At 40.8% G+C, this 24,154-nt stretch overlaps 1 protein-coding gene across 7 annotated transcripts in view; it reads left to right on the forward strand.

Annotated features, from left to right (window-relative positions):
- Nucleotides 1–24,154, forward strand: part of FTO (FTO alpha-ketoglutarate dependent dioxygenase) — a 658,378-nt gene that overhangs the window by 220,933 nt on the left and 413,291 nt on the right. For 6 of the 7 annotated variants that reach the window (XM_033943299.1, XM_033943297.1, XM_033943296.1 and 3 more), the window contains exon 6: nt 14,317–14,460. In XM_033943299.1, the coding sequence (XP_033799190.1) occupies nt 14,317–14,460 (144 nt within the window). Of the gene's footprint in view, nt 1–14,316; nt 14,461–19,171; nt 20,418–24,154 lie in introns of those variants that run through there. The other variant, XM_033943302.1, reaches the window with a different exon arrangement.

Raw genomic sequence — 24,154 nt, forward strand, 5'->3', positions numbered from 1 at the left:
TTTGGGGTCATGGCAGTAGTGGTGCACTTGAATTGGGGTAGTTTGTGATGTGTTGGGTCAGTTATGGGGACTGCTTTTTAAGAGGGGACAGTTTGAAGGATGGTGAGGCACGTTGGGGGGATGGGGCACTTTGCAGGATAGTAGCACAATTATGCAACTTGAGCATTTGTGTGGGGTACAGGCAGGTTAAGAACACATTATGTTTTCAAAGCTGTTAAGTCAGATTTGTATGTAACTCAGAACTTGTAGATTTTAAGATTCTTGCTGTTTACCTCTACTCTCAGCTGACAAAAGGGCCAACTGTCCCTACCAGTGTTCCCTCTAAGGTACAGCATTCACAACCACACACTGTTCGTAATGTGGCCATGCATCATTCCATAATCTGCTCGAGGAGAAATGTAGGGGTCTATGCTACTGGAAATACAGTTCAGTGAAATCAAATGAAGCCGCAACCGAGTCGTACTTAAGTGGGGTGTCTGTAACTTGGGGACTGCCTGTACTTAACAGGGAGTAGTTTTAGATATGGGGCAGTTCTGGAGAGTTGTGGGGTGGTAGTTCAGTTGAGAAAGGGTAAGTAGTGGGTGGGGCAGTTTGTGCAATGGTGGAACAGAAGCAGGGGTTTGTTTTTGGGGATTGAGGCAGTTTCAGGTGGTATTTATTGGGTGGGCCAGCTGGTGGGGTAGTGAGGCAATTGCTGGGGGTATTCAAGGTACAGCCGTACCATCGAGTGATACAACAGCATTATAACATTTTTATCTTTGTTTTCCATTCCTTTCCTGATAATTCCTAACATTCTATTTGCTGTCTTAGCAGCCGCTGCACATTGAGCTGATGGTTTCAACATATCCTCAACAATGACACCTAGATACTTTTCTAGGGCAGTGACTCCTAATAGAGAATGACACGGTGACAAAATTCATCACCGTTCCCCTCCTAACACAGAACCCAGCATCACAAAGCTATAGTTCGGGTTCCTCTTTCCTACATGCATCACTTTGCACTTGCTCACATATAGGCATCAAAATTGCAGATGACGTTTCTCTTCCAGTCTCACAAGGTCCTCTTGCAATTTTTCACAATCCTCTTGTGATTTAACAACTTTGTGTCATCAGCAAATTTAATTATCTCACTAGTTATTCCCATTTCTAGATCATTGATAAATGTGTTAAAAAGCAGCGGTCCCAGCACAGACCCCTGGGAACCCCACTATTTATAACGTTTAACTCCACTTCCTTGCTTCAAAAGGGACTTTTCTCTCCAATGATTGGGTCAAAGAGTCTTAATATTTACTCTTTATTCATATTTATGTTTAAACATAGAAACATAGAAGATGACGGCAGAAAAGGGCTACAGCCCATCAAGTCTGCCCACTCTGCTTACCTACCCCCTGTCTATTCCCTAATGACCCAATTTTCTTATCTTGACCCTCGTAGGGATCCCACATGGGTATCCCATTTATGCTTATATTCATTGTTTGTTCTCACATTATTATTGCCAGGAGACAAAAAGCCTCAGATCCCCGGATGCCACCAGTCGATTAACTTGCAGGCAATACTTACAAGGGAAAACTTCCTGACCTCCTTGTTCTTCTTTCAGTGATTAAAGTGATTCTAATGTTTCTAAATAAAGTCACACTGAGAGGTATAGTTTTGGTAATAGAATATAGATTCTCTCAGTTTTCTGCATAGATTATTTTTTGCTAGTAGTGAACCCCACTATTTATCCTCCTCCAAGGTGCATATTATTAGGGAAAATTCAAACCATTTATTGGTTACTCACCAGGGTTGCAAATGTCAAGCAGATATTCACCTTTGTTGTCACCTTGAAGTCCCTGAAAAGCGGTTTTAAAAGAAGGAATTCCCTAACTGCAGTAATGCAGTGAGAAAGTGCAAAGTGATGCAGAGTTCCATGTTAGAAGTCACTGCCTAGTAGAAACAAGCTGATCTAAAGCCTGCTGATCTAAAGCCTTTTTTTGTGGGACTATAGTAACAAATAAATGTGGAAAATGTATCAACATTCTGCAGTCCTAAGATCTCTTTAAGGTACTTCCTTAAGAGAATCTCGGGTGAAATCAAATGAATAATAGGAAAATTAACCAATCTCAGATTTCTAGCTCTAGCCACGTTCTCCATCATCTCTAGTTTCATATGTATGTTATAAGAATCTTTAACTGCAGAAGTGGAGAGTGTTTTCAGAGTAGAAGCTTGCATTGCTACCACTTGCAAACGTTTATCAATTATTTGTATATTCGAGTCAACATTTTCCAATCTCTCTACAACTTCCTTTGAAAAGGATTGAGTCTGAGTTAGTGCTGATTTCAACAAATCCTCCATTCTAAAATTAAAGTTCCCACAAATATTTTAAGGAAATTTCCAGTGGTGCTTCTAATAAGATCGGGTCCGCAGTTTTATCGGTTAAAGTCAGAAATATTTGAGGTATTTTCACAAATTAAATTTATCCATTAGACCAGTGGTTCCCAACCCTGTCCTGGTGGACCATCAGGCCAGTCAGGTTTTTAGGCTAGTCCTCATGAATATGCATGTGGCAGATTTGCATGCCTGTCACCTCCATTATATGCAAATCTCTCTCATGCATATTCATTAGGGCTATCCTAAAAACCCGACTGGCCTGGTGGTCCTCCAGGACAGGGTTGGGAACCACTGCATTAGACTGCTGTTCTGATACATTTTTAGAAGCAAAATCAGAACCAACTTTGGGTCCCGAGTCCCCAAAGAACAATATTTTTATTTTTCCAGATGTGACCAAGACAACACAACTCAGACGTAAAGCCTTTTGGGGTTTGAAACCTAGAGTTGTGGCCTTAGGTGCCATGTTCTATTTGAAGTTTCCATGCAAATGTCTTTTAAGCTTCCAAAGTAAGGATTTTGTTTTCTGGTATTCAATTCAATTGGAACAATTTCTTAAATTACACAAAGGGTTAAAATAGCTGATTTCTCTTTTTAAAGAAGAGTGATAGAAAAATTATCTTAGGCCTTAAAAAAACATTTTTGAATTTTGTATCCTAAATTTCCTAATAGTATACCTTCTCTCATAATGTAGGCTAGATGGAAGTTTATGTATGAGATGTTTTTTTTCTTTATTGGTTTTTTTGTGAATTTCCATATCCTGTATCTTTTTGAAGATTTATTCAATAAAGTGATATTTGAAAAAAAGAAGTCACTGCCCAGGAAAAAAGATCTAGGTTTCATCATTGAGGATATATTCAAACCCTCAGCTCACTGTGCAGTGGCGGCTAAGAAAGCAAATAGAATGCTAAAAATTATCAGGAAAAGAATGGAAAACAAAGTTGAAAATGTTATAATGCCCTTGTATTGCTCTATGGTATGGCCGTACCTCGAATACTATGTGCAATTTTGGTTGCCCTATCTCAAAAAAGATATAGCAGAATTAGAAAAGGTACAGAGAAGGGTGACGAAAATGATAAAAGGGATGGGGAAAGGCTGAAACAGCTAGGGCTAGGGCTTGGAGAAGAGATGGCTTAGGAATGATATGATAGAGGTCTATAAAATACTGAGTGGAGTAGAAAGGGTAGAAGTGATTCACATCTAACAGGACTAGGGGGGCATTCAATGAAGCTACTAAGTAGTAGATTTAAAACAAGTGGGAAAAAAATATTTCTTCACATGATGTGTAGTTAAACTCTGGAATTTGTTGCCAGAAAATATGGTGAAAAAGCAATTAGCTTAACAGGGTTTTTAAAAGTTTGGATAATTTCCTAAAACAGAAGTCCACAAGCCGTTATTAAGATGGACTTGTGAAAATCCACTGCTTATTCCTAAGATAAGCAGCATAAAATCTGTTTTACTACTTGAGATCTAGCTAGGTACTTGGGATCTGGGTTGGCACTGTTAGAAACAGGATTCAGTGCTTTATGGATCATTTGTCTGTCCCGGTATGACAATTTTTAAGTTCACTGTATATAATTATATATGCTCCTTATCCCATAGAAATTGACAGTCTATGCTCTACCATCTGACTCTGGATGCAAAATGGTGCTGCTGAGCCCTAGTTATAAGAGCATAAGAATAGCCTTACTGGGTCTGACCAATGGCCCATCAAGCCCAGTAGCCTGTTCTCATGGTGGCCAATCCAGATCACTAGTACCTAGCCAAAACCTAAGGAGTAGCAATATTCTATGCTACCGATACAGGGCAAGCAGTTGCTTCCCCCATGTCTTTCTCAATAACAGACTATGGACTTTTCCTCCAGGAACTTGTCCAAATCTTTCGTAAAACCAGCTATGCTATCTGCTCTTATAGTCTTGCAATAATTCCTCTAGGGTTTAGCGGCATCATTTGGCTTCCAGAAAGGATCTGCTATCGCATATTCCTCTAGACCACCATAGATTATCCCCCAGTAGATCCTAGGGACTTCTAAGGGGAAAGGAGTGTCATTCTGAAGAGAGTGGAGATTTAAATGCTTTGAAGTCTAGGATAGAGTTTTGCTTGGGGGAGATTGGATTAACTAGGAGGGATTCTCATGGAGGGAGGTGACTTGGGGAGATCAGATCACGAGGGAGATATTGGGGCAGACTTTAATTGGGGAGGGGATTGTTCTGGGAAGGGTGCGCTGCAGAAGTGGTACTTATGTACTTTTTTAGGCTGGCATTATATTACATGCTATGTTATATGACTCATGTGCTCCCATGTAGTAGCACCCATGTAGATTCTGGGCATGCCCCCTGCACTTATTGAGCATACTTAACATATAAGCAGCTTTACACATATATATGCCTGGAAAAATTGATGTGTATAATTTATAAAATAGAACAGTCCTGCCTCCATTCTGCCCAAAATCTACCTCCAGTGATGACTAGGCACACATAAACTAGAAGTATGTACTCTGCATGGGCAGCACATACTTTTATGCATGTATTACCTTGGGTAAATGTATAAGTGGCCATTTTTAAGAGCATAAAACACTGTTTCATGTGCCAAAAATGTTTATGGAAGCCCATCCTTTATGTGCAAACAGTTGTATTATTTTAAATATAAAGCAGGAATTGAGAATTCATATTTTGCATTTTTAGTAGTTATGTGGTTAAAACGAGTATGAGAAAACAAGACTTGAATGAAGTGAAATGTCTTTGTTCCTTATTTTAGCTTAGCTAGAAAGATGAACTGACTTGACCCGCTTCATGAACTGCTGTGTTGCTCCAATATTAAAATGCACATTTGCTTCCATAATTTGAAGACCTTCCGCTTTGGAAGCCTGCACTTTGTTTGTACAAACCTTTGTGACCCAGCATGGAAGTATTATACAAAGAAGTAGGCTACCAGGAGATCCTAATGTGAGGTTATTTCTGGGGATTCAACTAATGTTTTAAATATTTAACTGAAAAAAATTCTGATATGGATATATTATTTTCTTTTGTGTTAGCAATTATGTTTATTTTTCTCATGTGAGCATGGGCAGTCATCCTGTTGAAACCAAAATATACTTATAGTATGCTGTCAAATCTACAGCACTCAGCATCATATTCTTTTTTTTTCTGTGCATCTTTGTAGTGCGGGATGGGAAGTTTAAAAAATCAAGATGGAATAAATTGGAGGCCATTTCCAGCTTCTTATTTTATCATTTGTAAAAATAACTCTGCAATTTTAAATGTTCACATTTTTTTTCTCACAACTAATGCTGTAAATATTTTATTTTTTTCACAAAAATAAATAAAAGCTTAGATATTTTAGGGATAATTATATAAAGTGAGGTTTTTTTTCATGTGTAAAACGTGTTTCCAGTGCAATAAGTGAGTCATTCTAGACATGTGAGTTATCTCCCAATGGCTGTAAGCCATCTGCAGAAGGAATCCATCCATTCTGGATTTTTTTTCTCTGACTTTTCTCTACTGCACTGGGATTTCTGTTCCACCTGTAGTTTTTCCCTTGAGCACGCAAGCCTGAAGGAGTGTTTCTGTTCTGCTCTCCCCTTTTTCTTTTTTTTCCAGTGTTTTTTTTTTTTCTTTTCAACCCTTTTTGAAGTTTTCTTTGTGCTTGGAGTGTTTCTTCATCTCTGTCTGCGTAGAGAAGAAGCAGACTGGTCTGCAGCAGACAGGCCGATCCCTTGTAGCACCTGTTGGCTAGTCTGTATCTGTTTTCTTTGGAGCTCAGGGCGGTCCCCACTTTTTCCTCACCTTCTGTTTAGCAGGGGTTCCAACACGGGCCGTTAAGTGCCCTTAGGAGATTCAGCAGTGTCTCACAGGGTGCTGGCTATGTTTTTCCTTTCCACCCTTCCCTTAGCATGCCTGTCAGTTTGTGGGGGTGGAGGTAGGGTTAGACACTGTGTCTGACTGGCAGCCCAAAGATCAGCATCAAAGAGGCATTCCCAGCATGAGGCAGTGATTCTCTGATTCCAGCTACTGTAAGAGAGCTGAGACAGGCTCCAGCACAGGCCATAGTGAAGTAAAGCTGTCACAGACTGTAAGGTAAGGGAGGGGGGGGGTCTGAATTTCAAGGTTTTAGAGGTTTCTGCATGTCCCCCTGTGTGTTCCTCCATCTGAAAAATCCTAAAATCACTGTTTTTGTACTTTGCTAAATGTAAAAAAATATTGCAATTTTGGCGTGAATTTCTTAGCGGTGGCCATCTTGGATTTTTTTGCAATCTTTTTATCAAAAGCTCCATGCACTTCCAAAACTGCAATTTTTTACCTCAAATCTTGTTGGAATGGAGTCCTTGGACTCTTCTATTTTAAATCCTTGTCAGGATTGTAAAAATTTAATGCCTTAGAAGCCAATGCTGGACCTTACGCACGTAAATGCTGTGCTCAGGATCCCACAATTTTGCTTGGAGACAGTGCGGTCTGTTATAGCTGTGGTGGCCTTGGGAGAGTCCCTTGCCTCTCTGGATCTCACAGAGTCTTACTTGCATATTCCACTTATCAGGTGTACCGGAAATTCCTTTGATTTTCTGTTCTAGAAAATCATTACTAATTTTTAGCTCTGCCTTTTGGCCTGGTAACGGTGCCTCGTACCTTCACCGAAGTGATGGTGGTCATGGCAGCTCACTTGAGGAAAATGAGGCTACAGGTACACCTGTACTTGGACAATTTGCTAATTAGAGCTCCCTCTTTTGCAGAGACTGAGGTTTGCATACCTAAGGTAGCTCAGGTGGTCCAGGTCCTGGAATTCCTAGGTTGGATTGTGAATTACAGGGAAAATAATTTGACCCCAACACAGTCCCTGAAATACCTGGGTGTTTTGTTCGACTAAGCAGCTGGCCGAGCCTATCTTCCAGAGGCATGCACACAGAAGCTGGGCTCTCTGATTGCTTATTTCCTAGATAAAGCAGCTCTGTTCACATGGGACTATCTTAAGTTCCTGGGGTCCATGGCAGCCATAATAGATGTGGTTCATTGGATGAGGGCACATATGCGTCCTCTCCAGTACGCGTTTCTCTCATGCTGGGCATTTCAGACAGCTCTTCCTTGGAATCTGGAGGCCCAGGCCAGTTTGCATTGGCGGCTTCTTCCGTGGGCCCTTTCCAGGGGCATGCCACTGTGAATTGTGTCTTGGGTGGTTGTGACAACAGATGCTAGGGAGCCGATTGCAACCATCGTCCCATAAACCGCTTTGAACTTCATGGTATAGCGGTATATAAGAAATAAATTATTATTATTATTATTCAGGGGCATTGGATGACCTCTCAAAAGAAATGGTCAATCAACCAATTGAAACTGTAGGCCATTCACTTGGCTCTGGTAATATTGCAGACAACTCTGGAGGGCCAAGTGGTCCAAGTCTTCTCCGACAATGCAATAATGGTGAAATATGTCAATCGCCAGGAAGAATGTGGCTTCTAAAGCTAAAACTCGAGACTTTAGCTACATCCAGAAATATTAATACTATATCACCACTAAATTTTGCTGATTTATTTTTAAAATACGTTTTCATAATTAATGCTTTATCAGCTTCATTTGAACACATCAACAACAGGGTGGACCTAGTTTGAACCACATCCTGTGAATCTTCTAGAAATCCTGTTAAATCAAAATCAATTGGGTCTAACTGGTTCACCCCTTCCTCAGACAAAATCTTCTTTTTTGTGGGATATAATAACAATTAGAAATAGGTAAGGAATCCGCATTTTGTAATCCCCAAACCTCTTTAAAGTATTTCCATAATAAGATTTCTGGAGACAGTAAATGAGTTATTGGAAAATTAACAAAACACAGATTTCTTGACCAAGTCATATTTTCCATCAATTCAAGCTTGCAATATATAATATGGGAATCTTTAACGGCAGAAGATGAAACCTTCTGTAGAATTTGCATTTCAATCTCAGAAAACTGTTTATCCAATATTTTTAAATTAGAATCTACTTTTTCCAACTTCTGAACTACTCGAACTTCTTGAGAAAATGTTGCATTTTGATTAACCACTGATTTCAGCAGCCCCTCAACTCTAGAATTAATTAACCAAAGATCTTTTAGGAAAATATCCTGTGGAGTCTCCAGAGCCCCATGTTCAACTAAATCATCCTCTTGTGAGGAAATTGTTTTAGGCATCTCCTAATTATTAAGGAAGATGTCTGTGAATCAAAGAGTTCCTCTGGAGAAACATTAGGTCCTTTTTCGGCCCCTAAGCCACTAAACATAATTGGAGGGGGAGGAGGAGTTTTCTCTAGGGGGCTGAAGGATGCCCCTGATAATGAGTCAGCACTTCCAGTCACATTAGGTGGCATCAAATGCCGATCCATTGGTCTGGCTGAAACAGCAGTCAAGCTTTTAGATTTTACCTTTATTTTCCCCTTAATTACATATGGGCAGAAATATAATCAAAACTTTCTTACCTAGCTCCTTGTTGCTCAGGGCCTAGCATGCCCCTTAGGCCACACCCTGTGGCCATGTGCCACAGCCCTGGTGTCTTTTTATATCGAAAAAGCTGGGCCCTGGTGATGATCCACTGAGACTCTCAGGAGCAGGAAACAGTCCCTTTGATTCTACCAACAAGGCCAAGTAGTACCTCTCAGAGTGTAAGGGATATTCTGATGTAGTCATTTCTACTCTTCTGAAATCTAAGAAGTCAAATATTGTGTCTGTCTACGCTAAGGTGTGCAAAACTATTCAACAATGGTGTGAATAAGAAAGTGTGGAGCCGTATTCTGCTCCAGTTTCAGTGGTGCTAGCCTTTTTCCAATCGGACCTTAATAAGGGCCTCACCATGGCTTCCCTTCAGGACCAAGTCGTTGGGCTCTCTTGTTTCAGAGCCCGGGACCATAGTCCTTTGCTTGTGTCTCACCCTGACGTGACCAGATTTTTGAAAGGTGCTCTTCTCATTAGACTATCAATCAAACTGTTGTTCCCTTCTTGGGAGTTTAACCTGGTTTTGTCTGGCCTCACTAAGTCTCCGTTTGAGTCTCTGAAAAAATGCTGCTCTCATGGACCTGACAGTTTTTTTCTGGTCGCCATTACTTCAGCGAGACGTGGCTTGGAACTCCAGGCTCTGTCTTGTAGAGAGCCTGTCCTGAGGATCTCAGAGACAGGGATATCTCTCCACACAGTTCCTTCATTTCTGCCGAAGGTGGTGTCAACATTCCATGATAATAAGGAAGTGCATTTGCCTGTCTTTCAGCATACTGATTCTAAGAAACATGACTACATTTTGCAGAAATTGGATGTCCGCAGAGTTCTTTTGCACTATCTAGAGATCACAAATGAGTTTCACCATCTTTTTATGCTGACTCATTTTTCTAAGTGGGGCGCACCTGCTTCCAAAACCACTATTTCCAGATGGATCCATAAGGCCATTTTGTCAGCCTACATTCTTTGCGGTAAACAGTCTCCTGTTTCTATTAAGATACATTCTACCAGGAGTATGGCTTTCTCATGGGCCGAGGCTAGGGCTATCTCCCCTGAGGAGATTTGTAGGGTAGCTACTTAGTCCACTCTACATACATTTGCCATATTTTACAGAGTGGATGAGGTGGCAAGACAGGACTCTGCCTTTGAGTCCTCAGTCTAGAGGGTTGGTACAGTCAGCCTACCCTAGATTTTGGGGACTACTTTTGTATGCCCCACATGTCAAGAATGACTCACTTATTGTACTGGAAAAAGAGATTATGTCCTTACCTTGATAATATATTTTCTAGTAGATAAGTGAGTCATTTTAGACTCTTGCCCTGTACTTTCTGCACCTGCCTACTGTCTCATTCTGTTAATGCTTATTTCTTGAATGGAAGTCAACCTTTTTTGGGCCTTGAGGAATTCTGTATATATGTTCAAAGTGCGTGCAGGGGTACTTACTGAGCTCCTTTGATGCTTTTGTTGGCTTTTTGATGTTTCTTATTTAAGCAGAGCAGTTGATTCTTCGGAATCTTCCCATTGGTGAACCTACTTCACAGACTGACGATGGAGCTCTTTGTGCTTGGGTACTAACTACAGGTAGCAGTAGCGGTCCCAGTGAAGTAGAGGAAAGTCAGAGAAAAATTCCAGAGTGGATTCCTTCTGCAGAAGGCTCATGGCCTTTGGGAGATAATCCACATGTCTAGAATGACTCACCTTTCTACTGGAAAATATATTATTAAGGTAAGGATATAATCTCTTTTTAATACTGGGTATAGGGCTTTTTATAAAATCACATGACTGTATATGTAAGGAAAAAGCACATATATGGACCATGTGTATCTACATTTAAATGATCAATATTTAGGCATGTCTGAGGGCATAGATCAGGTATAGGGGAGGTAAATTGCAACATACAAGAGTTTTTAAAAAATAAAATACATGGGTTCAAACATATGGCTGAATTCTGCATATTGTGCTGCTATCAGCAGCCACCTAAAAAGTGGTCACTGATTGCATGTCAAGCACGCAGTGGCACTGTATTCAGAATCGAGCCTCCAGAAATGTAGGCCAAGGTTTTCTGGGTCTATATTTCCAGTCCTTGTCTTACGTAGGTGCTTTCTGATGCTTAATGCCATTTCTGGTGTTAGCCACACCCATAGAGGTGTTAGGCACCGGAAAGCATCTATGTAGGTGCGATTCCGGCACCTTTTATTTAGGTTCCAGTAGGTGATTGAACATTAGGGTTTTTCACCCTTTCTAACGGTATTTGTCAATTAACTTATGCACCAGTAAAATAGCTACTGGCGCCTAAGTTTCAAGGCCAGTTATAGAATTTCCCCAATAGTCTATATGTACACTCAGCAAATTTGGAGTTGGTGTAAATGTGCTTGTCAGTACTTATACATTATTTGAACTGCTTTTATATAGGTTCTTTTTGGACTTATCACACAGGAGCTTTGAAATCAAATAAGGGAGTAATTCTATACATAGTGTGACAGGAAAGCCCCTGTCACTGGTTCAAAATCTGTTTTAAACCCTGTCTAAAGAAAGCGTGCCTGTCCTTAAGCCAAGGAAGCTGCCCATTAACTCTTCCCAGTGCTAAGATCAGACAGGCAGGGCAGAACAGAGAAGGGATAGCAGAGAAGAACAGAATACCTGTTCCAAGCCACTATAATCCCTTTTATAAACCATCTATTAATTCTCCTGTAAAACCTCTGGTCAGTCAATCTGACACAGCAAGGGTTAAGGAAAGGGGTGGAGCTGACAGGCAGAACTTGGTTAGAGCTCAAGTGAAAGTTCCACTGCAGAATAAATCAAGGCCAGCTGAGAACACACAGAGGCAATCAGGAACCTGGAGGGAAGGACGGTCCTCACAGAACAGGGAACTGAAGGCTAGGAGCTCTGTCTTACTGCCTTCTGCTAAGAAACCTCCTGTCCCAGAGCTAATTGGAAGGGAAAAGTGCCATGAACAGGGCTGGCCAAATGCTGTTCCAGAGGATAGCTCCTATCCAGCTTCAGAGAGTGATAAGTCTCTTATGGAAGTAAAGGGATATATCTCTGAGGGGAATGAAATGGACTGCAGCCTAGAAGACTTAACTATATGTAGATGGATCAAGAATTGTTTGGCGGGTAGGAAGCAAAGGGTAGGAGTGAAGGGCCACTACTCGAACTGGAGGAGGATCATGAGTGGTGTTCCGCAGGGGTCAGTATTCGGACTAATGCTGTTCAATGTATTTATAAATGATCTAGAAGCAGGGACAAAGTGCGAAGTAATAAAATTTGCAGACGACACCAAACTATTTAGTGGAGTTGGGACAAGAGAGGATTGTGAAGACTTACAAAGGGACCTGCACAAACTAGAAGAGTGGGCAATGAGATGGCAGATGAAGTTTAATGTAGAGAAACATGTAGGAAACAGAAACCTGAAGTACAGCTATACGATGGGAGGGCTGGTAATGGGTGAAAGTACCTAGAAAAGGACTTGGGGGTAATAGTGGACAAGACAATGAAGCCATCGGCACAGTGTGTAGCGGCCTCTAAGAAGGCAAATAGAATGCTAGATATTATCAAGAAAGGTATTACAACCAGAACGAAAGAAGTTATCCTGCCGTTGTATCGGGCGATGGTGCGCCCGCATCTGGAGTACTGCGTCCAATTTTGGTCGCCATACCTTAAGAAGTATATGGTGATATTTGAGAGGGTCAGAAAAGAGCGACGCAATTGATAAAAGGTATGGAAAACCTTTCATATGCTGAAAGATTGGAGAAACTGGGGTTCTTTTCCCTGGAAAAGCGGAGGCTTAGAGGGGACATGATAGAGACTTACAAGATCATGAAGGGCATAGAGAAATTGGAGAGGGACAGATTCTTCAAACTTTTGAAAACTACAAGAACGAGAGGGCATTTGGAAAAATTAGGAGGGGACAGATTCAGAACCAATGCTAGGAAGTTCTTCTTCACCCAAAGGATGGTGGACACCTGGAATGCGCTTCCAGAGGGTGTGATAGGACAGAGTATGGTATTGGGGTTCAAGAACAGATTGGATGAAGGAAAAGGGTATAGAAGGGTATAGATAGAGGATTACTATACAGGTCCTGGACCTGATGGGCCACCGCATGAGTGAACTGCTGAGCATGATGGTCTAACACAGCAGAGGCACTGCTTATGTTCTTATGTTATATGTCTGAATGCAGCATGAGTTAGTAAGATACTGTGTGGGGGAAGGAAATGAAATTTTGTTCTATAACAATGGTCTAAAGTACTTAAATAAACATTTCTGTCCTTGTGTGGGACTGTATGATGAATGAGTGTTAGATGTGTGAATGTAAGGTTCAGTTAGCAGCAGAAATTAAACCAGAATCCCTGTATGCAAGAAAGCATAGTGAGTGGGGGATGGGTAATGCTAACTAACTTTAGAAGGAGAAATAAAGCCTGGAATGGATTCAATGACCTGACATTTTCACATCCCTGAGAGTGGGAACTTTTGGGAGGAGAATCTTAGACCATTAAAACAAGGGTGGATGGTTCCCAGCCCACTGCCAGAAATAAGAAGGGTCAGTGGGATAGTCATGCTTCAGGCAGGCAGGTGGGAAGAACTTCCTGAAGAAACAGTGGGCTCAATACAGCAATTGTGCCAAGCCTAGAAGGCATGGAGCTAAAACCCAGGGCCAGCTGGTCCTCAGGGGCTCTTGTATATAAGTTATTGAAACCAGAATGCTGCCCAGAACTGTGCAAAGCATGGCAGCTGAACTGTGAGAAAGAAACCCTGGTTTAAAGGAAAATGTTTTGGTTTTTTTTTTTTTCTTTCCTGATTGAAGCAAGTACTTGCTATAAAAGAAGAACTTTGTTTGTGATAAATCTTTTCCAAGCATCAACAGTCGGTGGGGCTGTATGAGAACCAGTGCAGACTGAACTGGATAATACAATTTGGAATAGGAAATTATTGGTGGAAAGGTTTTTTTTCTTTTCTTTTTTCTCTGCTGTGTTTATTCCAGAGTGGTCCTCCAAAGAGTGCTAATACGTTTGCCTGGGGCAGGAGCCGGGTTGCCAGTGCTAGGCTTATCACTGACCCCGTCACAATAGGTATGCCTCCAATAATGTGCAAGAGGAGAGTATTCTATACTGACACCCGGGAATTGTTGTGCCTAACATAGACTTGGCCTAACTATAGGTACCCAAATGCCAAAAATACACATAACTTATAGAATTCTATAAACAATATGGATAAGTGGTAGGCCCACCAAAGGCATGCCCACGCGCCGCCCACATGTATGATCCCCTTGCATTCACAGGCTATGAAACTTATGTGTGCTCTTATATAATCGTGCTGAAGGTTTCTATGTGCATAAGTGCTCTCTTTTGCTTTATTATGTGTACAAGAGATGAGTAAATGTGCATGTCCAATTATAGAATTGCCTTTCGTGCCATTGTGTCAGATGATTAGCACCCAGCATTTGGGGGTTTGACTTAAATGGAATTTGTATCAAACTTTTTAATTTATGTTTTTTCATTTTGCAGTGCTCAACAGGCACACTAGACTACATCTTTTCACAGTGCCAGGTTGCCCTTCAGAACTCGGAACATAAGTCTGATTCAGGAACGATAACACTGAAGTCACTAGAAGGCACAGTGGTAAAGCAAGTGGAAAAAATTCACAATGAGGTGAGTGAAGATAATTTTTATTAAACTATTTTAGATTTTGTATACTCTTCTGATGTCCAGTGTGTATACTATGAAAAGATGGACTACTATATTTTTTCAAAATATTTATTTATTTTGCTGATTTGATATTGTGCATGCAACCAAACTTCTGAAGTGGATTAATATAATTATGATAATATCATCTTTAATAAATATGTTTCTTAACATTCTTTGTAATGACATATGATAAATACCAGATAGAGTAAAATACAATAAAATGCATTTGTAATTGAACTCTGTTGTTTGAATACTAGCAAAAATTGGCATTATGTATTGGCATTTAGGTGCATACACTCATGCCATTGTTGTCTTGAAAAAAGTCTTTGTTCTTTTAAATCAAAGCTTTATTGAAGTGACCCAGTGACCCGACATGGTCCGTGTTTCGGCTATGCAGAGCCTCCTTCAGGGATCATTTGGTCAATCAAACTCATCAGTCCTTGAAAGGTGAGATTGAGTGAATAACTATCCAGTTTTGAGAAAATGTCAGGTGGCTGTTGCTCAGGACTGTTGAATCTGATTGACCACAAGACCCTTGAAGAAGGCTCCGCATAGCCGAAACATGGACCGTGTCATGTCACTAGGTCACTTCAATAAAGCTTTGATTCAAAAAAACAAAGACATGGATTAATGAAACAAAGCCAACATGGATTTATTCAAGGGAAATCTTGCCTCACCAATATACTACATTTACCATACTATACCATACCATACCATACCATATTGTTTCTTGTACCCCTCAATTGGTGTAAATAAACATGTGGATAAAGGTAGGTGAGCTGGTTGATATTATTGACTCTTCTCTTTCCTTCAAAGACCACCTCAACTCCCTGGTAAAATCATGCTTCTTTAGCCTCCACATGTTGAGGAAAGTGAGATCCTGCTTCTGCCAACAACATTTTGCCGTCCTTGTTCAATCTATCATCCTCTCCAGACTAGACTATTGCAATTCCATCTATCTAAGTCTAGCTAAAAAAAAAGTCTTCAAAGACTTCAGCTAATTCAGAACACTGCGGCCAAGCTGATCTCCGCAAAACGCAAATTCGATCATGTTTCCCCACTTGTGCCCTAACTTCACTGTCTCCCAATAATTTCCAGAGTTCATTTCAAATGCGCCTGCCTAGCTTTTAAGATCTTACATGGCATCCTCCCTCCACTAATCCCGCTTTCTTGAAACTCCTCAAGCCCTGACACCACCAGGCCTACCCAAAAACTTAAACTATCCTTCCCCTTGCTAAAAGATATCCTGTATGCGGGAAAATTGGGCAAATCTCTCTTTTTCAGAATCACAGAGCTCTGGAATAATCTTACCACCCCACTACGGATTCTGGGCTCCTTCCAATTATTACATAAGCACCTGAAAACTAGGCTCTTTACTAAATTGTAATGTTCTCTTCCCCCCTGGACTCAACATCCAACCCATCTATGCTACTCCTTCCTTTATTAAAGTCTTGTAAACCGTGCTGAGCTCTATAATTATGGAGAGGATGTGGTATATAAACTTAAGGTTTAGTTTAGTTTAGATATTGAGGCTCATTTTCAAAGCACTTAGGCACACAAAGTACCACAGAAATCTATGGTACTTTGTGTATCTTAAGTGCTTTGAAAATGAGCATCATCGTGTATCTAGATTTTCAAAACGCATTGGACAAAGTACTTCGTGAAAGACTTCTGAGGAAATTATAAAGTCATGGGATAGGATATAATGTCATATTATGGATTAATAGTTGGTTGAAAGACAGAAAACAGAGAGTAGGTTGAAATGGTCAATATTCTCAATAGAGAAGGTTAAATAGTGGGGTTCAATACATTCAATTAGAAGCTGAACTCAGTTGTGGTATTTAAGTGAAGAACTCAATTATGATATTCACATATAATGTAAACTTGGAGGAAAAAAAGCCTCACAGCTGCTTCAGAGGCGGCCCTTCAATCTGACAATGGCCCAGTGTTTTGCCTCACAGCTGCTTCAAAGGCGGCCCTTCAATCTGATGATGGTCCAGATTTTTTGCCTCACAGCTGCTTCAAGGGGTTATCAGGACCAAATTTGCACCAGCCCTTGCATAGCCCATTGAGCTGGTGTAATAAAGCTTCAGACCTCTTAGCCACAGACCATATATCTCTTAAAGTTATATCATGGGGAATTTCATTAGTTAAACTTCCAATAGGAAACTCAACTGGTTGAATTTTATTGTACTCTAATGGGGATTCTAACTGTGGTTGTTGTAACAGTAGATCTGAAGCTATGTTCTCTTCTGTAAAGGGACTACCATTAGAACAAGTCTCTTCTGGAGAGAAACAAGAGATGGGTGGATCCAGGGAAATTCTTTCCCCAGAGCTTAATGAGGCAACCAATGCATTTCCTGCAATAGGAGAGGAAGGAATAGGTTTAGGAGCCAAAACCAGATGTCTTTCAATAGGGCCTGGAAGAGTTGGAGTACTAGTTAGTATCAATTTAGGCTTCACCTTACACTTCCCCATACTTACAACAAGACCACATAAAAAGCAAAAAATTCCAAACTGTATCTTCTATCCAATGGAACTCCACCGAGACTCCATACCCTATGGGCGTGCTGCAGAAAGCAGCAAGATTTAAACTCTGGTTTGGCCCCGCCCCCTGATGTCAGCGCAGAGAACTCGGGAATAGCTGACAGAAGTTGAAAAAGTTAAGCAAAGCTGCCCGGTCTCTCCTCTCTCCCAGGCAGAAAAGCCTCCTTCCTTTCCAACAGTCGCAGGAAATGGTAAGATTTAAACTCTGGTATAGCCCCGCCCCCTGATATCAGTGCGGGGAACTTGGGAATAGCTGACAGAAGTTGAAAAAGTTCAGCAAAGCCACTAGGTCTCTCCTCTCTCCAAGGCAGAAAAGCCTCCTTCCTTTCCAACAGCCGCAGGAAGCAGCAAGATTTAAACTCCGGTATAGCCACGTGCCCTGATATCAGCGCGGGGAACTCGGGAACAGCTGACAGAAGTTGAAAAAGTTCAGCAAAGCCGCCGGGTCTCTCCTTTCTCCCAGGCAGAAAAGCCTCCTTCCTTTCCTGCAGAAAATTAATCAGTTAGAAGGAGCAGTTAAAAAATCAGAATCTCAGATGTGGTTGCTACAACAAACTAGTAGTGCCTCAGCAATTAAAGATAGTCTTTGGTTGCATAGACAATGTGAAATTATGGAAAACCATATGAGAGCTTCTAATCTGAGAATATTAAGCTTTGCAAAATGTTCACTGCTCTCGCCAGAGATACTACTTAGAAATGATTTTAAAGAGGTTCTAGAATTGAGCAGTGCTGAAACTATTGTGTTGAATAGATGTTTCTATCTCCCAGTGAGGGGATTGGTTAACCAAGAGGGAAGATTTATATGATGGATCTAATCCAAATAAAAATCCATTGGAAAATTTAACTTTATTTCTTGAAACAACTCAGGATGATATTTCTGAACGAGACACCCTCTTGGTGACCTTCGCCTCCGAGACTTGTAAAAGTGTTGTTTTGAAAAATTATTTCTTAAAAAAAGATTTCCTGTTTTGCGGGCAGAAATTGCAAATGTTTCCGGATGTTTGTAGAGCTACCCAATATAGACGGAAACAATTTCTTCAATACAAATCTCAAGTTTTATCATTTGGAGCAACATTTTTTCTAAAATTTCCTGCCAAATGTATGATTACTTATTTAAATATTTCATATGCCTTTTTTGAACCTGATCAGTTGGAAAGATTCCTGTTAGATAGAGAGACGGATGGTCATAAAACTTAAAATAAAATATTTACAGACTTTATTTTGTCTTTTGGTTAAATAATGTTTAAGAATGCTTTATTTATTTCCCTTGATGTGGACTCCTATCGCTTTAGAATACTTTATGTATTATAAGTTGTTATATTCAAATAAAAAAAACAAAGAAAACAAAGATGAGAATGTTGTAATGCCCTTGTATTACTTCATGGTGCATCCGCACCTCAAATACTGTGTGCAATTCTGGTTGCTGCATCTCAAATATACCCCCTCTTTTACTAAGCTGCACTAGCATTTTTAGCGCGTTCTAACCCTGCACTACACGGCTAGAACTAATGCCAGCTCAATGCTGGCATTAGCGTCTAGCGCGCGTGCTAAAACCGCTAGCACAGCATAAGGAGCCCATAGTACAATTAGAAATGGTACAGAGAAGGGCAATGAAAATGATCAAATAAATGGGATGGCTTCCCTATGAGGAAAGGCTAAAGCAGCTAGGCTCTTCTGCCTAAAGAAGAGATAAAGGTAAAGGGTATGGGACTTGTATATATATTTTTATTTTTCAACATGGCATCTGTATAGGACGTGGGTTAAAGTACCCCTTCTACTGTTTTTAAGTTTTACTTTTAATTAGTATAATTGTATTCCTTTGTCTTATTATTTAATGTTTGTTTATTAGCATTACTTTGAAGATTTTCCTTGGTTGAAATTTAATTTAAGGACTGAAACTGATATTTCACTGACAGTATGGAACCTTGGAAGTCGACCGTAAACTGTTTAACAGTTAAGAGGCCTTACTGCTACCAAGGCCCTACTTTCCTACCTGCTATCATGGATGTTACCATCTGTGGATGTTGGGGCTCCAAAACAACTTTGTACCATCTTTGCTTCGTGTTTTATTCAAGCTCTGTCTCTACTGCTCTCCCCGACAGCTGACACATAGTTTCTTTGCTCCCAGGGGTCAGCACTGGGTTGGAGGTACCGTGGCCTCCGGAAAAGGCAATCGACCGCCATGCCAGTGCAGAAAAGGGAGGAGAAAACAATGCAACACGGCCATTAAAGATCCCTCACTTTTTGGCAGGACCACGACTCAGCCTTGGAGCCCTCAGCACCAGATCCCAGCATTGGACAGGCCCCTTGGCTGGGAGGCTCCGGGAGGTATCCAATCCAAAGCCTGCATGTTGGACAAAGTCCCAGGAAAAGAGGATCCGTCACTGGCTGTGCTACATGCCAGAGCTAGCAGGAGGAACTGAAATATGGAGAGAAGCTGAATTGAAAGACAGTGAATATGGAAATGAAATATAAAGCAGGATTTATTTTATTCTATTTACTTTAATTTTTATTTATTTATTTTAATTTCTAATTGTTGAGGTAGTAAGATTTGTTCTGATTTGTTATGTTGGTTTTAGTATTTGTGGGGTACATATTATATATTTTAGTTAATTGTGAGGTAGGTTTCTTTATAATTTTCATTATATATGATTGAGACGCAGAAAGCACAGGAGATACCAGCTTCACAGGACGTGAAAGCAGAAAGAAACAACAAAGGTGACCGTTGTTCAATCTCATTTATTAAATTGAAATGACTCAACACAATCATGTTTTAGCCCCAAACAGGCCTGTCTCAGGAGTCTGAATATATAAGGAGACAATGTGCTCCAATATGTATTCACTTGATGGTTAATGCAATAAATGTAATGAAATAGGGAGGAGTAGCAGTAGTAGTTAAACAGAATAAATCTCCGTAATAATTACTGCCTGTGATGTGTGCTGCTCTAAGTATGAGTCTGAGTCAATGGGATGAAAACTGTGAATAATTAAAGTCTTGAATGCCAAACCCACAAACATGGAGGGAAACCTGATTATATCCATAGGTGACTGAGATCTCTGAATCTACCTTCCTCCCTGAGATTATGCTCTCTTTTTTTTTTATAGCAACTACCTGTCATCACTGCAAATGTGCTGTTTACTACTACTAATCATCATTTTTAAAGCGCTACTACCCTGTTTCCCCGAAAACAAGACCTATCCCGAAAATAAGCTCTAGCATGATTTTTAAAGATGTTCCTAATATAAGCCATACCCAAAAATAAGCCCTAGTTAAGATTGTGCCCCGAAGCCTCCCCCCACGAATGTCCCCAACACTCCCCAACTCCATCCCTGACACTAGTGCTGCTCGATTCACCGAAAAAAATTGGATTTGTCAATTCAGCAACCCCCACCTCAGTGAGACCTAACATACCTCTGCTCCGAGGCCTCCTAAAGCAGTAAAGGTCTGAAAAAGCTATTTTATGGCCTTCCCCACCAGGGCCTTCCCTCTGCCGCGTCACTAATGACATCATCAGTAATGCGGCAGAGGGAAGGCCCCAGTGGGAAAGACCCTGAAGCAGCCCATTCAGAGCACTGCCACCGCTGCTGTTCTTGGAGGCCTCGGAAGTACAGTAGGTCAGTCTCATAATGGGAGGGTCAGTGGGGGTCTGCACAGAGGGAGGGAGGGATAGAAAGATGCAGCACATGGGTGGGGGGGAGGGAGATAAGAAAGAGGGAGAATTGGGGTGGAGGAGAGGAAGAGAGATCATTATTGTACATGAATAAAAAATAAGATATCCCCCGAAAATAAGCCCTAATGCATTGTTTGGAGCCAAAATTAATATAAGACCCGGTCTTATTTTCGGGGAAACACAGTAGACAAGCGCAGTACTGTACTTCAAAACACTTATGCAAACCAACACTTATGCAATAATGTAATTGAAGAGGTTTCTGAGAGCCTCTTGATAAATTGTTTTATGAAAATAAAGAGTGCCTCACCCAGTACAGCACAGCTGGCATAAAATTCCTGGTGGAGGTGAAGGTATATTCATAAAAAATTGATAATGCATTACTTCCTCTCTCTCTCATTCATGTACTCCGTCCAAATGAAGAAAAAGAGCCACGAACAATCATCTTGATTGTTCCTTCCTGACAGAAAGAAGAGTATAGCCTGTTCGATACGATATTTAGGAAACATGGCTAGTGTGAGCCTTGCAGTTTTCCTGAACTTAGATCGCAAAATTAGTAGTCTCTTCCATTTACAGAATAGCTGACCAAGGAAGGACTTTATACCTTAAAGAATACTGCTTGCTAGTGCACTTAAATGTCCAAATTACAGCTTAGAAGAAAGCAAGACATTTTCCCTAAAACCAAACACATTTATACTTGGAAAAGACATACTTATACTCAATATATAGATTCTAAAGCAGCTATTCTTATCTAAAAATAATCTGTTCTCCAGACAATTCTGATAATTTTCAATGTCACAAGATGGTGTTGGAAATCTTATGGAATTAATTAGTTCTGTATTTTGATACACTTGACATAAATCCTTGTGGTTATATAAAATAAGCTGGATTGAGTTTTCTTGCATTTTCAGTAACATAAAAAACATAGAAAGGAATTTTTCTGTAAAAGGTCAACAGCTATTTCTCAAGTGCTAAAAATGACAGATTGGGCTGTTTGTTGCCTGTTGCCCTCGAGATCTGTGTCTCTAGATACATGTTATTCTGACCTTTTCTAGCTAACAAGGCATAAATGCTGAACAACATATATAAAGGCAGGCAATAACCAGCAATTAATGTAGTTTATTAAACATACTGTGACATTTAAGTTATCAAATTGTAACCTATGGGGATACTTAAAATATGAAGAATGACAATTTTTAAAATTTAGAAGGTATAGTAGCTACTGTGCGAAAGCAGGGAACTCAGCTGATGAGTAAATATATCCTATATGTATTTTAAATGTGCTCAGTCTGTCTTGATGTATTACATCTTATATACATTATGGCCTGGATTCTGTATAGGATGCCCGGGAGGGGCATCCTATGCAGAATCGGGCATACACTAACCTCAATTCTTTAACTGAAGTCCATGTTACAGACGCTGGTTACAGAATTGGGTTAGAGTAGACGCGGCTACTATACTTATCGCAGCAAGGGATCTCCCTGCTGCGATATGTATAGCGGCTGTGTCTGCCTGTCCCCCCCCTCCGACGATCACCAGCAGGAGGATGCCCAACACCAGCAGGAGGGTGCCCCCCGATACCTCCCGATCGCCGGCAGGAGGGTGCCCAACCCCTCCTTCTGGAGGATGCCCCCCTCCGGACCCCCCCGTGCTAACATCCCCCCTGTGGACCACCGTTAACCGTTGGCCAGACAGACGGGTTTTGCTACCGGCCAGCCAGCAGGCCTGCCTCTTCGAAATGAGGCGGGTCCGCCCCTTTCCGGCCCATCCCCAGTAAGCCTAAGGCCTGATTAGCCCAGGTGGGGGGTGTTAGCACGGGGGGGAGTCTGGAGGGGGGGCCTCCTCCAGCAGGAGGGGTTGGGCACCCTCCTGCCAGCGATCGTGCGGGTGGGTGGCTTTCCCTTCTGCCAGCGATCATCAGAGGGAGGGGGGGACAGGCAGCCGTGACTGCTATACTTACAATGTAGGCCAGTATATTGTAAGCGTCTCCCGCTCTACTAGGAAGATGCGTAGGGCTGCCTAGGTTTGCCTAAGGCTACCGCCTAGCCTTAGGCGATTAAGCGACCTTTTGCGGCCTTGCGGGCCTCCCTAGGCTCGCAGAGGTGCCTTCAATATAGGCGGCCTGCCTGGGGAGCATTTTTTTTTTTTTTTTTAAACGTGTGTCCCGATTGGCTGATTAGACAGCTGTAGGATGCCTACAGCTGCCTAAAATCGGGATCCACTTTGCAGAATATGGGCCTATATGTGTGTGTGTGTGTGTGTGTATATATATATATAAGATTGGGCAAGCACATTCTGGCTGAAATTCTTTATAGTGTGCTGTAAGTTAGGCGGCGGTAAGCATCCTATTGCCGCCTAACTTAATTGTTTTAATTGGTGATAAACGGCATGGTAATTGACTGTTGTTTAAAACCAATTAAATATACCGTACATGTATTTTAAAAAAAATTAGGTGCTTGCAATCACCTATAAACAACGGCGTCCAACTTTCTTCCACAGAGACACCTACTGATGCCTATGTCTAAAATAGGCGTGGTTTATGTTGGAAGTGGATGTAGGCACCAGTAGGTGCCTCTATGGATGCAATTCTCATCGAAAGTAGGCACTGTAAATATAGACCTGTAAAACCCAGGCTTACATTTCTGGCGCCTACTTTCGACATGGTCGCAATTCTCTAAACCAGCGTCTCTCAAACTTTTTTAGTTCCGGCACTTTAAATGAAGCAAATGTTTTTCATGGCACATTAAATTAAAATAGAAATTATAAAATTGCAAAATCCACAAAACATTAAATTTGAGCATTATTTATTTAAAGTTCTTTAAGCTAGGTATGGTAATTGTAACAATGGTGCAACTAAAGTAGATAGAATAGAATTATTAATCAATGCAATAGATGGGCTTCTTTTTGAATGCGAATTAACTCAAAATGCTGCTCGATAAATCAACAAGCAAACATGCATTTCATTATCCAGCATCTGCAGTTGTTCTCTTTTTTTCGATTTAATTTCTATCAGAGCTGAAAATCCAAGTTCACAAAGATAAGAAGATCCAAATGGTAACAAAGTCTTGATTGTTGTGTTTGCTCAAGTTAGGATAACTACTGCATAAAAAAAAACTAAAATTATTTGTCTTTAACTTTCAAGGACCAATCACATCAAAGAATGATGCTTGTCTGGGCGGTTTTATTGTCATGTACATAACATTGACAGACTCTTGCTTATGTGATGTACATGTTATCTATTCTAGTGTATACTGATGAAGGAAATTTTAAAAAATAAAGTAAAATTGTGGAATCTCTCGTGGCACACTCGGAATATCTTTGGGGCACACCACAACACAGTTTGAGAGACACTGTTCTTTTGGAAGCAGCCATCTTTAACAACACTATTTAGAGAATGCAGCCCTCTATTTAAGTGTATGTGTGTACATATGTATATATGCAGT

This window comes from Geotrypetes seraphini, chromosome 4 (genome assembly GCF_902459505.1).
Source record: "Geotrypetes seraphini chromosome 4, aGeoSer1.1, whole genome shotgun sequence".
NCBI classification, from domain to species: domain Eukaryota; kingdom Metazoa; phylum Chordata; class Amphibia; order Gymnophiona; family Dermophiidae; genus Geotrypetes; species Geotrypetes seraphini.